Source organism: Protomyctophum bolini (assembly GCF_963924005.1).
Source record: "Protomyctophum bolini genome assembly, chromosome: 23".
In the NCBI taxonomy this organism is placed as follows: Eukaryota; Metazoa; Chordata; class Actinopteri; order Myctophiformes; family Myctophidae; genus Protomyctophum; species Protomyctophum bolini.
Genome location: NC_137884.1, coordinates 901,825 through 922,791, shown reverse-complemented (window position 1 = coordinate 922,791; position 20,967 = coordinate 901,825). Strand labels below are relative to the sequence as shown.

Sequence of the window (20,967 nt, the reverse complement as noted above, 5' to 3'; positions counted from 1 at the left end):
CAGAGCCCCGGGGCAGAGGCTTTTGTGCTGGTTCTGGACGACAACCATCTATCTGACGGACTCGACACCGGGCACAGCGCTCCCTGTGGTGGTGTGGACCGCCTGTGTCGAATTTGAAGTCGGCGGGGTGAACGCTTCTCGCATTACGTGGATTACAGACGTAATGTATACGTACATACATACAGTATGTACGTAGCCTACTGTACACGCATAGACTTGGTGCATTTATAGATAGATTATTATTTTCTTCTTAAAGTAAGTGTTAAATAGCTCCATTACTCATTGCTATACTCATAATCCAGCAACAGGGGGTCTCCCCGTCCCTCCAGGTTTTATGTTAACATAAAATGCATTTTCAGCTCAGGATGCCAATTTTAGGAGTGAGAGAAATCGTACAGGATACAGATTAAACAAGTGGAAGTGACATCTGACACAAAGAAATGAGCAGGACCAATGTGTACTTCTATAGGTCTACTCCTGATTGGCTGAAGATTGGCCAGCCACGGGAAATGTATTGTTACGTTGGATTTAAAAAGATATTGCTTCTAAATCAGTTACTATGTCAGTGGTGCTGGTGCTCAAACTTTTTCATGTGAAGGACCCCCAGGATTTTCTGTATTTGGCCGCGGTCGACCCGCATCTGAAAATACGGTGTTTCCAGTTTCGGAAACACTCGCTCCGAAAGAGTATCTGTTTCAACAAGTTTTAGATGGTCATATCTCCTTAAATTATTGCAAATTATTGCAATTTCATTGAATGATACATCATATGAAAGCTTACATTCTGTACTTTAATAATCCGTAAAAATCTGTAAAAATCGAGTCGAGGCACTTTTTGCTGGAGTCTGTCACATATGGGCCTAACCTTGAAATGAACATTGTGGATCTTTTTTTAATCTCTGGGATTAGGGTCCCAGAGATGACGTGCTGAGCCTTATACATAACCGTGAGGGATCCATTTGGAACCCTGACGGTCCCTGCTGGACCCAGTTGCGAACAGTGGTATCCTTTAATTGTAATAAGAGTTCAATGACGTTTTTTACTGTTTAAGTTGCTCTCACTATATAGCAAGGTGTTTGGGGAGGGCTGCCTCCAGGGCTCCCCTATAGGGCGTGCTATAGCGTGTCTCCGAATGAGTAGATGGTGCTTGTTAAATGACCACCTTCCCCTGTGACTCTGGTTCACTGTGACATATCTTCCTCTAGCGTGTTGTTATGCCTGGGTTCTGTGCGCGCGAGCGCGCGTGTGTGTGCGTAATGCGTATGTGGGTGCATACAGTATGTCTGTCTGTGCGTGCTTCCGTGCGTGTGTTTATGTTGCTTTTGGCGTTTAGCTGAAGGGTAATGTCAGAGTGCATCTGCGAATGAACGATATCACCTGTGCCTGGTGGCCTACACATACGCATGCACGTGCATGCGCGCGCCCACACACACACACACACACACACACACACACACAACTAGCAAGCACGCCCAGGGCAGTGGCATGCCAAGCAGCCTGCCAGTTTTGCACCACAGTGCAGCAAGCATAAATAGACAGTAAAGTATAAACATACAGTAAAGCATGCATATATCTGAACCAAAAACATTGCTTGCTGATTTGTATTATTGGTTAGTTTGTTTATTCCAATTCCCAAATCGGGATTGGATGTAATGGATTATGGGATCCACAGAAAAGGACCAAGTGAGGAAAAGCACTTGCCTGGAGAGCACTAGGAGATCCACTAGTCGACCTTGTTGGTACTAGTTGATGATCAGCTAGATTATAGTTATAACAATGTACACAGTTTTTAAATGTACAACTATTATTATTATTATTATTATTATTATTAATATTAAACCATGTTGGGCAGGAACCCCTTTTGGTGTTTTAAACATTGTCATAATTTAGCTATTGAAAAATTGCAGATATACAAGCTCATATAGCAGGTCTGCTATTTTTGAAAAATCGTAAAAAATATTTATTTCAGAAAACTGGAGGATTTAGATTTTTTTTTTTCGAGGTCAGGCCTAAATGGGTTAGCCAACTAGTCGACTAGTAAACTATAGGCAACTAGACCTAGTCAACTAGTCAAAAACCACTAGAAGTGAAAGTCCCAACGTAGAGAGAGATAGTTATTCATCAGCTTCATTGTTATAATGTTTCAGTTCCACTTTTATCTGCTCATTTTTTCGCTTCCACTTATGATTGGATAAAAATTGGTACCCAGAGAGATATAGAAATGATTACTACAGTAGCAGAATGCATATAGGGCTATTTAAAACCTATTTTAACAAAATAGTATAGCTGCAGCTGAGTGAGACAAGCACACACACACACACACACACAGACACTGCGGCACACACACTGCGGCACGCACGCACGCACGCACGCACGCACAGAGTAACTACAGTCATATCTGCTCTCTTTATTCAACCTATAGCTGCTTCTTTTCCTGGAGCAAATAGGATAGTCATGAAAATCATGTGAGGTGATATTTATACGTTTTTCATTATATTAATAGTTTATACTATCAATCAAATCATATACAGTTGTGCCAATTAATTGGGGGGCCAGCCCAGTGGGCCCACATGCTGAGAAACACTGGACTAGAAGATATAGAGAATGGCACGCAAGGCGAGGAAAGAGGGGAGAGCGGAAGAGAGGAGACAGAGAGAGAGAGAGAGACAGAGACAGAGACAGAGAGAGAGAGGGGGGGAGGGGGATAGGGGGAGGGGGAGGGGGAGGGAGAAAGAGAATATCGGATTGTTACAGGTGAGTAACTCTGACAGTGTGCAAATGGAACCATTTGCACACTGGAACCATTTGCACACTGCAGAGTTAAATGAGAGCTCCACGTTTTTGCAGTTTATAGGAAAAGGAAAGGGGTATACGTCGGAGGAGAAAAGAATTAAGAAGATCAGCAATTCCTTTTCATCTCCAAAGTGTCGGCGGAGGCCCACCCATCTCTTATACTGTCAGGCTTTCAGAGCTCGTTTATTTTAACCAGTTAAAACCGCAGCTATACAGGAAAGCCGAGTGGGTTAATTACAAAGTGCCGGGATTTTCTCCGTACGCTTGGAGGGTTCCACGCAGTCCTGCCGCTCCCATCTTAATTCCTATAACAGCCCCCCCATCCCCCCTCCCCAGGTTTACAGTACAGGGAGGCAGCCATGACAGACCAGATAGTAGCAGCTAATTATACACACAGTAATTCCACTCTAAGAGGGGGACGTACAGTACAGTAAGACAGGGATTTATATGATGAAAGGGCACAGCTCGTTCGGACTCTTTGTGAGACTTTTCCTTCCTTGCTTGATGGTGTGAAATGTGCACATGGGAATTGTGCATGCCCAATTTGACCCTTTACGGTGTCTAGTTAAGACGTCTTGTTGTTGTTGCATGGGGGTTTATTTGGTGACCATTTTGAATCGATTTCCCGCGTGAGTGGAGAAAACACCAATTTCCATATCTATTAAAACCAAACAACGTATACAATGACAAAATATACCCAATTTTCATTGAACGTTATTATCACCAGGAATCCAATGGAAATGGACGGACATTATACATGTTCATGAAACCATTCTTTATACTTATAGGTGCAAAACACAATTTCACTTATCAGTATATCATCCGTCGCATTCATCATCAAAGAGAGATTACAAGCTCGCGTTGTGAGCTTGTAGATCTGCTATTTTCAGTGTAAAATGACTTGACTTTTAGTTCTACTGGATCTCTTGTCCACTATAGTCCCTTCCTAACATTTTAGTCTAGTTTTATTTGTTGTTGAAATTGTCAATATATTTAGTCTTAGCAGTTTTAGTCATCATAGCTTAGTTTTCATTTAGTTTCCATTCAGTGAAAAAAAGGCAGTCGACGATCATTTTTCGTCCTAGTATTAAATCGACAAAATCAACACTGTTGAGCACCAACTGGCTGTCAATTATTTCCCTCATTGCCCGGAAATAACGTATGGTCTTGGGGTTTCCATGGTGGCTGGACCTTGCACCACGAATGTATGTGAAAGTCCTCACCTCGGCCTCTCCTGCACCTAATGTGTTTTTAGTTTTTATTTTTGCTCGCTTGGCCCTCCGACAGGACGCGCTCATCTGCCACATCCAGCGGGTGAACTATAGTCTAGTAGAGAGTGACCCGTTACAAGCCAGCAGCTGAGCCCAATCTGCTCGACGCCTATAAACCCATGATGAAGGTCAGGGGTGGCAGAAGAAGGAAGGAAGGATTTGGGAGCATGTGTCATATGGTCTTGTGGGCCAATTCTTCCCCAATCTTTCTTTGAGCTATGTTGGCTGGAAGAGGATGAGGGGGGAGTTTGATGCTGAGATGGAGGATTGTGTTTAGTGAAATTGTGTTTTGATTACTTACCAGTTACTTAAGTTATATTATGTCTAGCTGGGGACTCCCTGGAACTGCCTCAAGGACCCCTGGGGGGTCCCCGGACCCCACTTTGGGAACCACTGCATTATAGAGCATCATCAGCTCACAACAGATTACACCATGCAACGTTATCTGCTGCATCTGCTGCTGCGACTCAATGCTCAGACTCTCCTGTTCGTCTTTATTTTTCTTTCTTTCTGCTTTATGTATCATATTTTGCACTTCATTCTCACTCTGCCTCTCACTCACACACACGCACGCACACACGCACGCACGCGCACACACACTGCAGGCACACAAACAGCATAGCATTATAGGATTTATCCATCCACGTTACAGGCCGTTGACATGTGTGTGTATGTGTGTGTGTGTGTGTGTGTGTGTGTGTGTGTGTGTGTGTGTGTGTGTGTGTGAGATCTATAATTTGTTGTGGAGATAAGTGTGTCCCACCGTGTGTCTACTCATTGTTGTCTCTCCCTAGCCGGCTAGCCCTTTGCATGCATGCGTATGCGTGCGCGTGTGTGTCTATGCAAGATTGTGTGTGTGTGTGTGTGTGTGTGTGTGTGTGTGTGTGTGTGTGTGTACTGTACAGTATGCATGTTTGCGTTTGTGCTGCACTGTATAATATGCGCCCGGACATTTCATATCAGTATAATCGACCTTGAATCTTACCAATAAGCCAGCCATGCGTGTTACACAACCGGCAGCTAATAAATAAGGACTGTAATTTCCGCCTGTTGGGAAGACTAATAATTAGATGAAATGCGTATACTATCTCTGCAATGCCGCCTTGAATAAAGCAGCATAGCAATATCATGTGGCACGAATGCACGAGCGCCACACACACACACACACACACACACACACACACAAAACAGGTGTATCCTACCATGGACATATTGGGGGGTTGTTTAGTTATAGTTACTTGAGTCTAGTTAGTTATTTTACTCCTTTTTTCCCCGATTTTCTCTCCCCCCCCCCCACCTCTTCTCCTCCTTGGGTGCCATTTCCAGTGCACAACGGTGTCACCCTTGCAGTATAAGCATGTACAGTTGAGAGCCTATATATAGTGGCGTTTACTGTCTTGTGGCCCGCGTGCATTATACTTTGGCGTATTCATATTTCTCTCGCAGATTGATTGATCTATACGGAAATGGCGGCTTTATAGACAGTGAAATTAGCATGGGGGGTATACGGACGGGGGGGCCTGCAGTATATGCTGGGGGGGGTGCTTGACAGGCACACTCAAGGTGCCCCCCTCTGGAAATTTATAGCGATGGAAGCCAACGCTCGTTCTTTTTACACGACCATATAGGAGCCATGGGGAAAATATAACGGCGCGTATAGTATACCACGCAGGTAATTCACGCAGAGTTTCCTTATGCCCCGGTGTCTTATATGCCGGTATCCATTATGGAATGTTATTCCCTGCTCCATAAATGCATAGTAATCCAGCGCATGAATTTATGCAACGCGCTCTCCTCTCTCCTTATCTCTAGCGCGTGTTCTGTCAAGCTTGTGTCATAACACAACCAACCCCCCCTTTCTCTCCCATGCCGCTCTGTCGTTTTCTTTGGATCTTTCTGTTGCTCTCTCTCTCTCTCTCTCTCTCGTTCTAGCTGACGTTTCCTGTCTTATACTTGTCTTTTTTTTGTCTTTCCTCTCGTCTTTCTCCACCTGATTTGCATATTCATTTCACAGTGCAGCCTTATAATAACACGCGTACAATTGTTCCCGCTGCATATATAGCGACAAGCCCCGAGTGCAAGCCACAGTGCCGCACACACGGCACGCACGCACACACACACACACACACACAAAAGAGTCACGGCTAGATTACATTGAATCATTTTACATAACAGCGTGAAAGCCCTTCATTAGACAGCATAATTAATGACAAATTCCTATAAAAGACGGCTATTGAAGAGGAAATAACGGCCTTGTGACGGCTTTAATATCAGCGTCCTTTGACCTGCCGAGGGGATTATTATGTCTTCTCAGGCCTCCTCGGTCTGGGACGTGCACACATAAGACACCTAAGGGGGCTTCGGCCCCGAACCCTTTTACCCGTCTGTAAAACAAACTGCCCTTTCCAGACCACAAATGCAGCGCTTATACTACATGGTGAAAGAAATGCAAAAATGCTACTCCTTTCCATGCCATATATACCGGAAGGCAGCATTCAGGAGAATTGTTTTTTCCCCCCCCCCCCGAAGTCTCCTGAACTTGAACACAGTGAACAGCGTTGAACAAATTTGCTTAGAAATCCACGTCGTGCGCCCCGAAAATAGCTGATCTACAAGCTCTCAACGCGTCGCAGGCTCACGGCGCGACACGTTGTGAGCTTGTAGATCTGTTATTTTTTGTTGTGCTCACGTTTGATTCCGGGGGACCGCATGGCTGCAACAATACGGTATTTTGAAATAGGGGGTCTGCGAGCCAAATATATGTAATTTCAGGTGGTCCTTGACCTTCAAAAAGTTTGGGAACCACTGATATAGCAACATATAGGTTTATTTTCTGTGAGGATTTGGAAGGCATTTGTAGAATCTTAACTCAACTCACATTTATCTGCACAGGTCAAAGAAAAACAAGGGGCGAAAAATGCAATATAGACAAACATAAAAAGGCAGTAGAAAAGCAAAAGCAAACAGCAAAGCAAAAAGTGCAATATAAACAGACATCCGCAGGCAATATAGAAAGGCACAAAACTAGCAAGCATTTGCTTACAGTGAGGAAAAGTGGGGAAAACAGTGAGGAAAACTGTCTTTTAATGAAAGCCGTTTCATTAAAAGCCAATGAGAAAAAATACGTTTTTAGCAGCAAATATTTATCGACTGGGCGGGTCTGATATGTATAGGGGCAAGCTACATATCACAATATTTATCAGCCCCTGGTCTTTGAAAATGTTCACTCATAATAACGGCACGCCCAAGAGAGCAACAGCAGGTTTCAAAGTCAGTCTGCTGTGGGTTTTATAAACATTTGTATCGATGTAGCCAGCCTGTGACATTGTTTAAAAAAAAGAAAAAAGACATTCTTGACACATGCACGGCCATGCACGAACGAACGCACGCACGCACGCACTGGAGCACTGCAGCTTCTTTTTTTTTCAGCCTGAGAAATAACATTTTTTGGACATACAGGTGTTCCACAAAGACAGCGACGATATGCTAATTCGTAATTACACTGACAATCACTGGTGGGTAGAAGTCTAGCTGTGTTGATCGCCGCAGCACATTGGCTCGCCCGGAGCAGGCATCAAAATCCTTCTAACCCACTGCTGCACTGCGCTATACTAAGCTTCCCTGGCTCGTCAAATTGCACTTCACACTTCGGGTGTTTAATTATGCGAGACGAGATCTATAAAAAAAAAAAAACACCACTCTCGTGTCGTTGTTTTGGCTCGGTATAGGCCTATGACTTGATCTGCATTTGACATCCCATCGACATCGTCTGTCGAGTCACCCACCTGAAAGCAGTTATCTGGCAACGATTTAACTTCTTCTTATTTTGTGAGAGGGTGTGTTTGTAAAGTGATTGACTTGAGTTCAGTTTGAAACTCCCGAAGGAGATATAGCCACTCTATAGCCGATCTACAAGCAGCACAGCACGTTGCAGATACAGATATACAAGGCTATATACTGTAGGTCCGGTCTCGCTCCACCGTACATCTCCGATCTAATCTCCCCCCGATATGTCCCAACTCGCTGCCTGAGATCATCAACCAAAGAGATTCTAGATCCCCCAGTGTCATTGATGAATGAAACATACCCACATTATCGGCTATATGGCTTATCCATCTGAGAATAATATCCATGATAGCGTTGCTGCCATGTAGGCGGAAACCTCATATTTCAACTTAAAGGTAGAGTAAGTGATTTCACTCAAAAAACCTTAGGTTTCGTTTTTTGGCTGTGGGACCTATAAGCCTTCGTCCAATCAGGATAGAGAGTCAAATACGAAACCTAAGGTTTTTTGACCCCCAGGGGTTAACTGGGGGACAGGGAGGAACTCCTTATATGGTCAGCACACTCTATAGTAGAGAGGATTATCACAACAAAACCAAAAAAATTAGTGATATTTGAATTAAGTGAAATCACTTACTCTACCTTTAAATAACCCCTAAATGAACTCCCTCCCATGACGCATCGCAAGTTCGCAACATCAGTAGCCTATACCCGAAACCTATAACCTATAACCGCATGCAAAGCCATGTTGTCGGACTATAAAGTCGGAATTATACGAGCGGATTCGAATTAGCTGCCGATTTCTCAGCGTCACCTCTCATAGATCAGACCAGCATTATAGTTGCCTCATAAACATACAATACTGTGCACTTCATATACAGCAACTCTCTGACTTGTTGAAAACAACATTCAAAATGATAACTCTCTCCCTCTCTCTCTCTCCCTCTCTGCAGCCAGCATCGTACGGAAGCAGCAGTGGTGTGAGATGGTGCCGTGTCTGGAGGACGAGGGCTGTGACCTGTTAGTCAATAAATCTGGCTGGACCTGCACACAGCCCGGGGGGCGAGTCAAAACCACGACGGTGAGTGAGTTCCCCCAAGCACCTCTCTCTCTCTCTCTCTCTCTCTCTCTCTGCATGAATAAATGTCTTGCACTGCTGAAGCATATATACCGTAACAATGAGTGAATAACAAACAATGAGACGATGGTGGACTATATGTTTCTATTATTTTAGGGAAGAATGGGCGCTCTAATTTCTGTATATTTGTCACGTTGTATGAAAGTGCAAGGGTCCATTTGGCTCCATTTGTATACACTCGGAGTTACAGACCTAAGAGTATTTTTTTTCTTCCATTTGCACACTCTCACACAGACCTTAAAAGGAAGCCCCCTATAGCGAGTCCTGGCCTGGACCCGACTTTGATAACCACTCTCCTATAGGGGGACCCATTGGAATATACACAGTAAAATGTAGAGTTTAAATCCAGCAGTGTTGATTTTTTTTTTTTTTTTATATCTTTTTTTTTTATCCCACGATTTTGTAACCCATTTTTCACCCCTGTGTCAATCATCTAATGTGATCCTTGGCTCTACACACCCTCCACCAACCTAGTGGGGGACAAGGCGAGAGCAACGGACTTGAACTCATGCTTCCTTCATGCCTGAGTGTCCAAGTTGCTCCTTTACACCTGACAGGGGGGAGTTTCCCTGGTTGGACGTAGCGCGTGGAAGGAACACGTTATTCCAACCAGTTCCTTTCCCCTCCATCAGGCGCCCCGGCTGGCCAGGGGGAGGCAGTTTAGAGACCAGGATTACTGCATGTTTTTGTGAGGGTACCTATACCCTAGGGGACACGGGGAGAACATGCAAACTCCACACAGAAAGGCCCTTTCACCAAACCCGCCTTTGGGTATGGGCACTGATGACGTGGAGGAGGAAACACGCCGCCAGCACCCACAGCGTCCCGAGCGGGAATCGAACCCAGGACCTTCTAGCTGTGAGGCGACAGCACTACCAACTGTGCCACCGTGCCCCCAGTGTTTAGTTTTGACAGCAAATCTAGTCTAATCTAAAATTCTAGTCGATAGTCGACTAAACATCATCAGATTTAGCCAAAATAGCCAATCTAGAAGGTGACAACGCGTCGCACTGCAACGCATTGTGAGCTTGCATTGTAAATCTGCTATTTTCAGAGTGCAACACCCGAGGTCAACCAACCATCAAATGAAGTGTCAGTTCTACTGGATCTCTTCTCCATTAGTCCTATAGTTCTACTGGACCTCTTCTCCATTAGTCCTATAGTTCTACTGGACCTCTTCTCCATTAGTCCTATAGTTCTACTGGACCTCTTCTCCATTAGTCCTATAGTTCTACTGGACCTCTTCTCCATTAGTCCTATAGTTCTACTGGATCTCTTCTCCATTAGTCCTATAGTTGTACTGGATCTCTTCTCCATTAGTCCTATAGTTCTACTGGATCTCTTCTCCATTAGTCCTATAGTTCTACTGGATCTCTTCTCCATTAGTCCTATAGTTCTACTGGACCTCTTCTCCATTAGTCCTATAGTTCTACTGGATCTCTTCTCCATTAGTCCTATAGTTCTACTGGATCTCTTCTCCATTAGTCCTATAGTTCTACTGGATCTCTTCTCCATTAGTCCTATAGTTCTACTGGATCTCTTCTCCATTAGTCCTATAGTTCTATACTGGATCTCTTCTCCATTAGTCCTATAGTTGTACTGGATCTCTTCTCCATTAGTCCTATAGTTCTACTGGATCTCTTCTCCATTAGTCCTATAGTTGTACTGGATCTCTTCTCCATTAGTCCTATAGTTCTACTGGATCTCTTCTCCATTAGTCCTATAGTTCTACTGGGTCTCTTCTCCATTAGTCCTATAGTTCTACTGGATCTCTTCTCCATTAGTCCTATAGTTCTACTGGATCTCTTCTCCATTAGTCCTATAGTTCTACTGGATCTCTTCTCCATTAGTCCTATAGTTCTACTGGATCTCTTCTCCATTAGTCCTATAGTTCTACTGGATCTCTTCTCCATTAGTCCTATAGTTCTACTGGATCTCTTCTCCATTAGTCCAATAGTTCTACTGGATCTCTTCTCCATTAGTCCTATAGTTCTACTGGATCTCTTCTCCATTAGTCCTATAGTTGTACTGGATCTCTTCTCCATTAGTCCTATAGTTCTACTGGATCTCTTCTCCATTAGTCCTATAGTTCTACTGGGTCTCTTCTCCATTAGTCCTATAGTTCTATACTGGATCTCTTCTCCATTAGTCCTATAGTTCTACTGGATCTCTTCTCCATTAGTCCTATAGTTCTACTGGATCTCTTCTCCATTAGTCCTATAGTTCTACTGGATCTCTTCTCCATTAGTCCTATAGTTCTACTGGATCTCTTCTCCATTAGTCCTATAGTTCTACTGGATCTCTTCTCCATTAGTCCTATAGTTCTACTGGATCTCTTCTCCATTAGTCCTATAGTTGTACTGGATCTCTTCTCCATTAGTCCTATAGTTCTACTGGATCTCTTCTCCATTAGTCCTATAGTTCTACTGGACCTCTTCTCCATTAGTCCTATAGTTCTATACTGGATCTCTTCTCCATTAGTCCTATAGTTCTACTGGATCTCTTCTCCATTAGTCCTATAGTTCTACTGGATCTCTTCTCCATTAGTCCTATAGTTCTACTGGATCTCTTCTCCATTAGTCCTATAGTTCTACTGGATCTCTTCTCCATTAGTCCTATAGTTCTACTGGATCTCTTCTCCATTAGTCCTATAGTTCTACTGGATCTCTTCTCCATTAGTCCTATAGTTCTATACTGGATCTCTTCTCCATTAGTCCTATAGTTCTACTGGATCTCTTCTCCATTAGTCCTATAGTTCTACTGGACCTCTTCTCCATTAGTCCTATAGTTCTACTGGACCTCTTCTCCATTAGTCCTATAGTTCTACTGGATCTCTTCTCCATTAGTCCTATAGTTGTACTGGATCTCTTCTCCATTAGTCCTATAGTTCTACTGGATCTCTTCTCCATTAGTCCTATAGTTCTATACTGGATCTCTTCTCCATTAGTCCTATAGTTGTACTGGACCTCTTCTCCATTAGTCCTATAGTTCTATACTGGATCTCTTCTCCATTAGTCCTATAGTTCTACTGGATCTCTTCTCCATTAGTCCTATAGTTCTACTGGATCTCTTCTCCATTAGTCCTATAGTTCTACTGGATCTCTTCTCCATTAGTCCTATAGTTCTACTGGATCTCTTCTCCATTAGTCCTATAGTTCTACTGGATCTCTTCTCCATTAGTCCTATAGTTCTACTGGATCTCTTCTCCATTAGTCCTATAGTTCTATACTGGATCTCTTCTCCATTAGTCCTATAGTTCTACTGGATCTCTTCTCCATTAGTCCTATAGTTCTACTGGACCTCTTCTCCATTAGTCCTATAGTTCTACTGGACCTCTTCTCCATTAGTCCTATAGTTCTACTGGATCTCTTCTCCATTAGTCCTATAGTTCTACTGGATCTCTTCTCCATTAGTCCTATAGTTGTACTGGATCTCTTCTCCATTAGTCCTATAGTTCTACTGGATCTCTTCTCCATTAGTCCTATAGTTCTACTGGATCTCTTCTCCATTAGTCCTATAGTTGTACTGGATCTCTTCTCCATTAGTCCTATAGTTGTACTGGATCTCTTCTCCATTAGTCCTATAGTTCTACTGGATCTCTTCTCCATTAGTCCTATAGTTGTACTGGATCTCTTCTCCATTAGTCCTATAGTTGTACTGGATCTCTTCTCCATTAGTCCTATAGTTCTACTGGATCTCTTCTTCATTAGTCCTATAGTTCTACTGGATCTCTTCTTCATTAGTCCCAGCTGAGCTCCCTAACATTTTAGTCTATTTTAAGCTGTTGACAAAACATGTAAGTAGTCTATAGGATTTTGTCGTTGTTTTAGGCTGTAAGACAAACATAGTATAGGCGCGCACACACACACACACACACACACACACACACACACACACACACACACACACACACGCACACACACACACACACACACACACACACACACACACACACACACACACACACACACACACACACACACACACACACACACACACACACACACACACACACACACGTCCCCTATCCCTTGCTGAAACGCTACCAGTCAGCCTGCTGATTTTGAGTTGTTGATTTATTGGATGGCAGATGTGTGTCTTTTGTCACTGTTAAAGCGATCCTTGGCAGCCCTCAGTACAAGGATTGATGGGACGTTCCTGATACACGCGAGTAAAGCTCTCGGTCGTTTTGAAGCAAAACAGATGTGATTTTTCAGATTTGATATCAAACAAGATATCGTCTCATGTGGGGCGGATAAACCTCATATATATCTGAAACTGTTACGTTTCAGCATTCAATTAAAAGGATCAAACAGGATAAAACGGGGCGAGATTCCGGGGCGCTCAGTGGTAAAAAAAACTAATTGCAAAACAGCCTTTATTAATCACAAGGAAAACGGCAACATGCAGGGATGTCGCTGGCTATTTCATTTCATTGGCCTGTGCATGAGTTTGTGCTGCATGCATCTAAAGGGTTAATCTTGATTTTATTTTTTTGGTAGCTTTATAACTACCACCATTGGAGTCCTTGGATGCTGAACATATTCCAGCTTATTTAGAGGCCGAGGTATTACAAAATTTACATTTTACAGTGGCCATCTTGTAAATTCCAATTATGGCCGCCACAGAAAACTGGGCAAATGGGAACATTGATTTTCTGATTCCTTACACAATACCCTTTCCAAAAATGTATAGTTTTGCAACTCTAGACAAAAATACATAGTGGAACTGACTAGGAGTAAAAATACAATATTTTCCTCTGAGATGTAGAAGTAAAATAAAATAGTGGAAACACAATATTGGATAAGTATAGGCTAATTTTAACCCATTTTGTGCGGGAACCCCTTTTGGTGTTTTTAACATTATGTTATAATTTAGCTATTGAAAAATAGCAGATCTACAAGCTCGTAGCACGCCACCGAGTGGCACGCTACGAGCTCGTAGGTCTGCTATTTTTGAAAGATCTTAAAAATGTGGCGCAAATCTTTGAATATCTATTTTTTCAAAGTTAATGTTTTTAAATCAGGTCTAAATGGGTTAATGTATTTAGTTACTGTCCACGACAGACAACACGCCTATAGAGTTACTTTTGAAACCGGAGCCTCACATCATATGGAGTGGAGGAGGAGGGAGACAGCTTCATTCTGTCGTTGCATGCAGTGCTAAACAAACCCTCGCAGTCTGCACCCTCGCATGTCATGCTTGCGCTGGGCGTCATGATTTCCGGGTGGTGTACTTTACAGAATGCAACGATGCATGGGATCGATCTCTCGCATGTCTCGAAGCGTCCTCGACCGCACACTTGCGTGGAACATGTTTCACTCTTCAGGTGGCGGCACAGGGAATGAATGCTTAGAGAATGACAATGCGCGCATGCGTGAAACCTCTCGACTGTATATCTGGAACAAACTTTGGACACTTCAAATAAGCTGTTCGTTGAATAGAAATGAAAAAAGGACATTCAAAGGACTATATATATCACCCATTCTTGAGATAAGGGACAAAACTTTTTTCAAACTGGATTTTTTTTTTTTTTAAGATACATTCAAATCAAATAGATGTATTTGTAGACACAGGTCTCAACTACCAATTTTGAGAAGGAACAGGTTTTTCGCATAACATTTCTTTCTAAAATGGGACATTTATGCACTTAATACCTGATTCATGTCAACTCCGTCAGACACACTAAAATCCCTTTTAATTGAATTTTATCATTTCAACAATAATATAAAGTCCTCAGTTATCTTATAATGGCTTTCAGTAATCAAGTTAAGTAATACAAATCTTTTAATATTATTTTGTTCCAATATCACACTATTATGAAATATCCAATTTCTCAAAACCGTCATTTCAACCTTTATTTTCAATATTATAACATGAAAACCATGTAAAAAAAAAAAAAAAAAATCATTACGTATCATTTCAGTTGGTGTTTCAATACATAAGCACAAAAGATTTGACAGCGAACTTTCTATTTCTTTGGAAATTAACAAAAACATCACGGGACGAACGTCTGACGGAGTTGACGAACATCTGACGGAGTTGACAAGTTTAACTGATTTAGGTTCTAGACCACCTAGGATCTTGATTCTGGTGACTAATCCCACATTTTCAAGGATGAGGAATACAGTGGTACTATTTAGATTTGCCCTGTGAACATGGCAGCCATTTTTCAAAATGGCAGCCAACTTTCTGTTATTTCCCAATAACTCAAGTTCTACACCACCTAGGATCTTGATTCTGGTGACTAATCATACATTTTCAAGGATGTGGGATACATTGGTACTATTTAGATTTGTCCTGTGACCATGGTAGACATTTTTCAAAATGGCCGCCAACTTTCTGTTATTTCCCAATAACTCAAGTTCTACACCACCTAGGATCTTGATTCTGGTGACTAATCATACATTTTCAAGGGTGAGGAATACAGTTGTACTATTTAGATTTATCCTGTGACCATGGATGGTAGACATTTTCAAAAATGGTGGACCTGCTATTATTTTACCAATTTACTCAGGGAATATTATCAGAATAATGTAAAATCTGTGAATACATTTCTTACCAAGAATTTTCTTCACCAATGTTTGTAAAGGTGTCTACTAACATATCCCACATTGGTTTCTATTTGACCACCCTAGGGGCATGTTTGACAGCTGCTGAAAGTTGGGTACCATCAACAACCAATATAAGGCTAAATGTTCTAAATTTCATTATGCTTTAAGTAGCATGTGGCATGTCAAACTAGGGGCTTTTCATGATTCTGGATCCATTCCAAGCATTAGTTTTGCACAAAAAACACTACGTTGGCTAAAAACAGCCATAGCCATAATCACAGATGTGATGAGGTCAGCACATGTCGGCACATTTGGGCAAGTGGCTATGGCCAAACTAGGGGGTCTATGGCCAAACTAGGGGTCAAACTCCTTGGGCTAAATTCGGTGAGGTGAACAGTGAGCAGTGAACAGTGAGCGAAAGACTGAAGACAGAAGATTTGGCTTCAGGACCATCAGGCAGGATGTGCAGACACTGAAGGCATCAGTGTCTTTCTCTGTGTCCCCAGCATGTCAACCAAAGCAATGTTACCAAATCAAAGGAGCCTTCACCTCATGTCACCTGGGGCTGGGTGAGCAATCGTATCCTGTATCTAAACTCACAACTAAATACAGACACTTGGCCAGACTGCCGTTTGAAAGGGTCAAACCCCTCATCCTGATTGGGGAAGACCACCCCACCTAATCACACCAACCGAACAAGTGAGGTTGGGGCCTCCAGGTGGGCCAGCAGCCATCTGCACAAGACTGGGCTGGACCCTGCAGGAAAGCAATCTCCAGCCAAGACAATGTAAGTTGACTATAACAGAGCCCCAGAACACAGAGCTCAGGAGAAGGATGGAGAAACACTGGCAGGAGGCCACCAAGATACAATGCCCCAGAGACCCAGAGTGTGCCACCACTGGCAGTAAGGAGATCAACTGCTGCAGCAAAGATGTCATGAAAGGCAAGTCTCCACCAAAAAAAACCCTGAACCTAATCGGGGTGTCAAGAGACCAAAGTTTCTCCCCCACAGTTCCCTGCAGTGGCCAGTGAAGTCAAACTGTGCATCTGTACCTGAAAGGGGCAAGTCAAAGGCCAGAAAGCCCACCTCCTTTTAATGTCCTGTCAGTAGAAACTCAACCTGCACCTGAAATAAGCCCTTACCTCTCCCAGAGAAAGTTCATCCTTGAAAATGTAATGATTAGTCGCCAGAATCAAGATCCTTGGTGGTCTAAAACTTGAGTTATTGGTAAAATAACAGCAGGTTGGTGGTCATTTTGAAAAACAATGGCTGCCATGGTCACAGGACAAATCTAAATAGTACCACTGTATTTCTCATCTTTTAAAATGTATGATTAGTCGCCAAAATCAAGATCCTAGGTGGTCTAAAACTTGAGTTATTGTAAAATAACAGCAGGTGGCGGCCATTTTGAAAAAGAAAATGGCTGCTATGGTCACAGGACAAATCTAAATATTACCAATGTACCCCACATCCTTGAAAATGTATGATTAGTCACCAGAATCAAGATCCTAGGTGGTGTAGAACTTGAGTTATTGTAAAATAACAGCAGGTGGCGGCCATTTTGAAAAATGGCTGCAATGGTCACAGGGAAAGTCTAAATTGTACCACTGTATCCCTCATCCTTGAAAATGAGGTCTTAGTCACCAGAATCAAGATCCTAGGTGGTGTAGAACTTGAGTTATTGTAAAATAACATCAGGTGGCGGCTCTTTTGTAATATGGCTGCCATGGTCACCACGAGACAAATCTGTGATGGCCCCATAGCCAAAAAATTTCCTTAAGGCATGCTCTAACTGTGTGCCAAATTAGAATACTGCTCATTATTCAAAAACAATAATTTTATTGTTTTAGGAACACTTTTGTCAACTCCGTCAGATACACGTCAACTCCGTCAGACACAAAATCTGACGGAGTTGACGTCTGACGGAGTTGACAAAATGGCATTTGTTTTCATCTTAACCCTCTTTAGTACAATGTAGCCATTTTGTTTTTGCTTAATTTTGTTAGCTAAACCTAACCCCTAAACTAAAATAATAAACATTATTTTGGAATTCTTAACAAAGATCATACAAATGTGCAGACGGAGTTGACATGTAAAAGCTGTGACCACATTGTTATCAACATTGTTTGTTTAAAATATCAAACAATTGAATGCTTGTCAGACCAGGTACTCCACTGTTGCAACAAATATAAATGGGACTTGGAAAAGGAGTCTTCAGGCTAAATCTGTCGACAATATTTTCTGATTAATTTAAGACTTTTAAAAAAACCTGACGGAGTTGACGGAGACGTGGGACACACATTTGATATGAGATATTTAATAGAAAATATAAATTAAAATTAACTGTGTATATTATTTGCTATGTTGTTGACAATCTACTTTAATTTAGTATGTATATTTATGTGATTGTGACAGTATTAGACACTTTTTTGGCAGTTTGAAATTGTGGCCACTTGCTGGGGACAGGCTAAATACAGGCCTTTTTGGGTACAGGGCCTGCTTTTAACTAATTCAGATGGAATATGAAAACAATTATAATGAAATTAAGGGCATAATAATACACAACTGTTTTACACTTAACTTTGCAAGTGCTTTTATTTTTATGAATTAATTTATTTTTTACATAAAATAAGGCTCTTATGTGTGGGACATGTTTTTTCCACTTTTGTCCCTCATCTCAAGAATGAGTGATATATATTATATATATATATATAGTCCTTTGAAAGTCCTTTTTTCTTTTTATTAATTTTCTTATATGAAGGGTTAGGGTTCCATGTCACAAGGCAGTTGAAAGACTGAAAGACTTATAAGACTTATATAAGGTTATAGTTATCTGTACAGGTAAATGAATAAAACAGAAAATGTTGAGGCGGAACTAACGACTACAATGGCTGGGTTTGGGTCGCACGTAGCTTACACAGGTGTGCAGCGCCTACACACACCTGTCGACCTGTGGCAGTATAGTAACACCATTCGCAGAGATATGTGTGTGGTGACTTTCTTCCTCTCATTTAAAATTTAAAACACCATAATTAAATTCATATTTTTTTATCTCAGCATCACCTAGAACACACATACCATACGTTCATTCATGAATGTATTCATTCAGTACACACAACTATAGCATTTGCTGCACACTACCAAGCATTCACAGCACAATGAAAGTGCCAAATTGAAAACAAAACCATAGAAATGGAACACACTGGAGAATGAGCCATTTCTCCTTTTTTTTTCATAGTCAAGAGTCAAGACGCCCGTTGGCGCCCGCCATGCTAGTCTTTTTTGTTTCTTCCTCAGCCCTCCTCTCTCCCTCCAATGCTGCCTGCCTCGTGCAGTTGATGCCAATTAGGTGTTCTTTTTGCTTAATAACAAGTTACACAACATGCATCTATAATCTCACACACACACACACACACGTCCGAAGTTGACAGCCATTACATGTTCCATCCAAAATGCAATGTGTTATCTTTGTCAGGCAGATAGGCGGCCGCACACATGTACAGGCGACCCAGAGGTTGGGCTCCATTCGTCATGCTGCGTGACAGATGTAAGCAAGAATCTTGGCCAGGTGTGTGTGGGGTTACAGTTGACTGCGTGTCCCTTTGTTTTGTGTGACGGCAACGTGCTGTTCTCAGTGAGCACACGACAGGGTCCTGTGCATTTAACCCATTCTGACCCGAGATCAGATTCTAAAAATGTCTTCTACATCGTGAAAAGCTATGTTTCTATGTCAGTCATATAGTCATACATTTGATTAAAAACTGCACACCAGTCGTTCTTCGATTTTTCAAAAATAACAGAACTACAAGCTCGTAGCGCGCCACTCGGTGGCGTGCTATGAGCTTGTAGATCTGCTATTTTTCAATAGCTAAAGCATAACATAATGCTACCACCAATATGGGTTCCCTCCAGTTCGGGCCCATTACTGTATAAGACCAGACACAATTTGCTATATCAGTGGTTCTCAAATATTTTCACGTCAATGACCCCAACAGTTATATGTATTCGGCAGCGGATCCGCATCTTAAAATATTTTGTTCCAGGGAGCCCCCAGAAGCAAAGATTAGAATTCCATACTAAAAGGCTTTCTTACCTTTCTTTGTAGTTGTTACGTCCCCACCAAAGAGGACCAGGTGTTATTTTGTGCAAAAGCTCTTATTGGCTATTTCCCCTACCATAAGCCCTAAATGAATTGCATTGAATGGAATGGGAATTGAATGGGGCTATGGGGTGTTGTGCTAATTCGTTTATTTCCATCGCTCAAAATTATAATTTCTTTGTATATATCCTCTCTTCATAATGTAAATAATATCCCAAGCGGCACACTTTACTACTTCTTTCGATGGAAATAAGCAAACTAGCCTAACACCCCATAGCCCCATTCAATGCAATGCAATTCATTGAGGGCTTATGGTAGGGAAAATAGCCAATAAGGAGCTTTTACACAAAAAAACACCTGGACCTCTTTGGTGGGGACGTAACAACTACAAAGAAAGGTAAGAAAGATAAAAAAAGCATTCTAGCATGGAATTCTCCTTTAAGTTAAAACATTTTAAAAGTTCATAAAATCTACAAGCTCACGTGTCGATGTAGATTGGCCGGTTGAACTCCAAACATCATCAATTTTCAGTTTAGTTTTAATTGTTTTTTTATCAAATTTTTGATTGTATTATTTTGAAAGGCTCAGTTTTACCTTCGTTTTAAATAGTTGTAGTGTTAGGTGTGTGTGTGTATGTATGTATGTATGCATGTATGTATGTGCCCCTCTGCTTGGGCTGGTGTGTCACATTGGGTTCAGGCTGTCTGCTAGCAAGGCTCCCCTTGCAGGCTCTTGTTGATACCATGTAGTCTGCAAGTAGTATGTACTATTCTCCGGCGACCAAGTTAGTAAATGCCCTTCCGACTTTCTCTCACATTCACTTTGACCCGTCCGCACGCTCCTTTAGTCGTGCTCTTTCTCCCTCTTGTCTTGTGTTTTCTTCCCCCGCCCTCAAGGCCTTTCTTCCTCCACCCCTGCTGTCCTATATCCATCACTGTCTGACCCCGCTGTGAAGTGTACATCTTGTACATGTTGGCTCCTGTCAATAACAACGCTTATGTATAGATGTGTTTTCTCTCATGGTCTTCTTCAAGGCCGACTACATAGCAACCGCCTGCCTTCAAGGTTGAACTTTATTGCCATCAATACCAGTTAGAAAGACAAGAAACACACACACACGCGCGCACGCACGCATTATTTGTGCATAATTGTCATAATACTGGTAGTTTTCATGTTGAAAAATGTTCATACATTTTTAAAAAAATGGTAAAAAACTGTGGAAATAGCTCAAAGCTCAAAATGCATCACGATGTGGCACATTTTGAGCTTGTGATATTGGCTATTTTCACTATATTCGCAAGTTATTAAATTGTGTACGTTATTTGTGTA

The 20,967-nt window shown here is 42.0% G+C and overlaps 1 protein-coding gene across 1 annotated transcript in view; it reads left to right on the top strand.

The window, feature by feature from the left end:
* The window catches only part of LOC308310591 (chemokine-like protein TAFA-5), a gene marked incomplete at both ends in the record, with an annotated part of 119,216 nt that extends 98,625 nt beyond the window's left edge, over positions 1–20,591 (top strand). Inside the window, 2 exons of the mRNA XM_080756977.1 lie at positions 8,800–8,927; positions 20,535–20,591. Coding sequence (XP_080613103.1) covers positions 8,800–8,927; positions 20,535–20,591 — 185 coding nt within the window. The remainder of the gene's footprint in view (positions 1–8,799; positions 8,928–20,534) is intronic.
* Between the last annotated feature and the right edge of the window lie 376 nt (positions 20,592–20,967).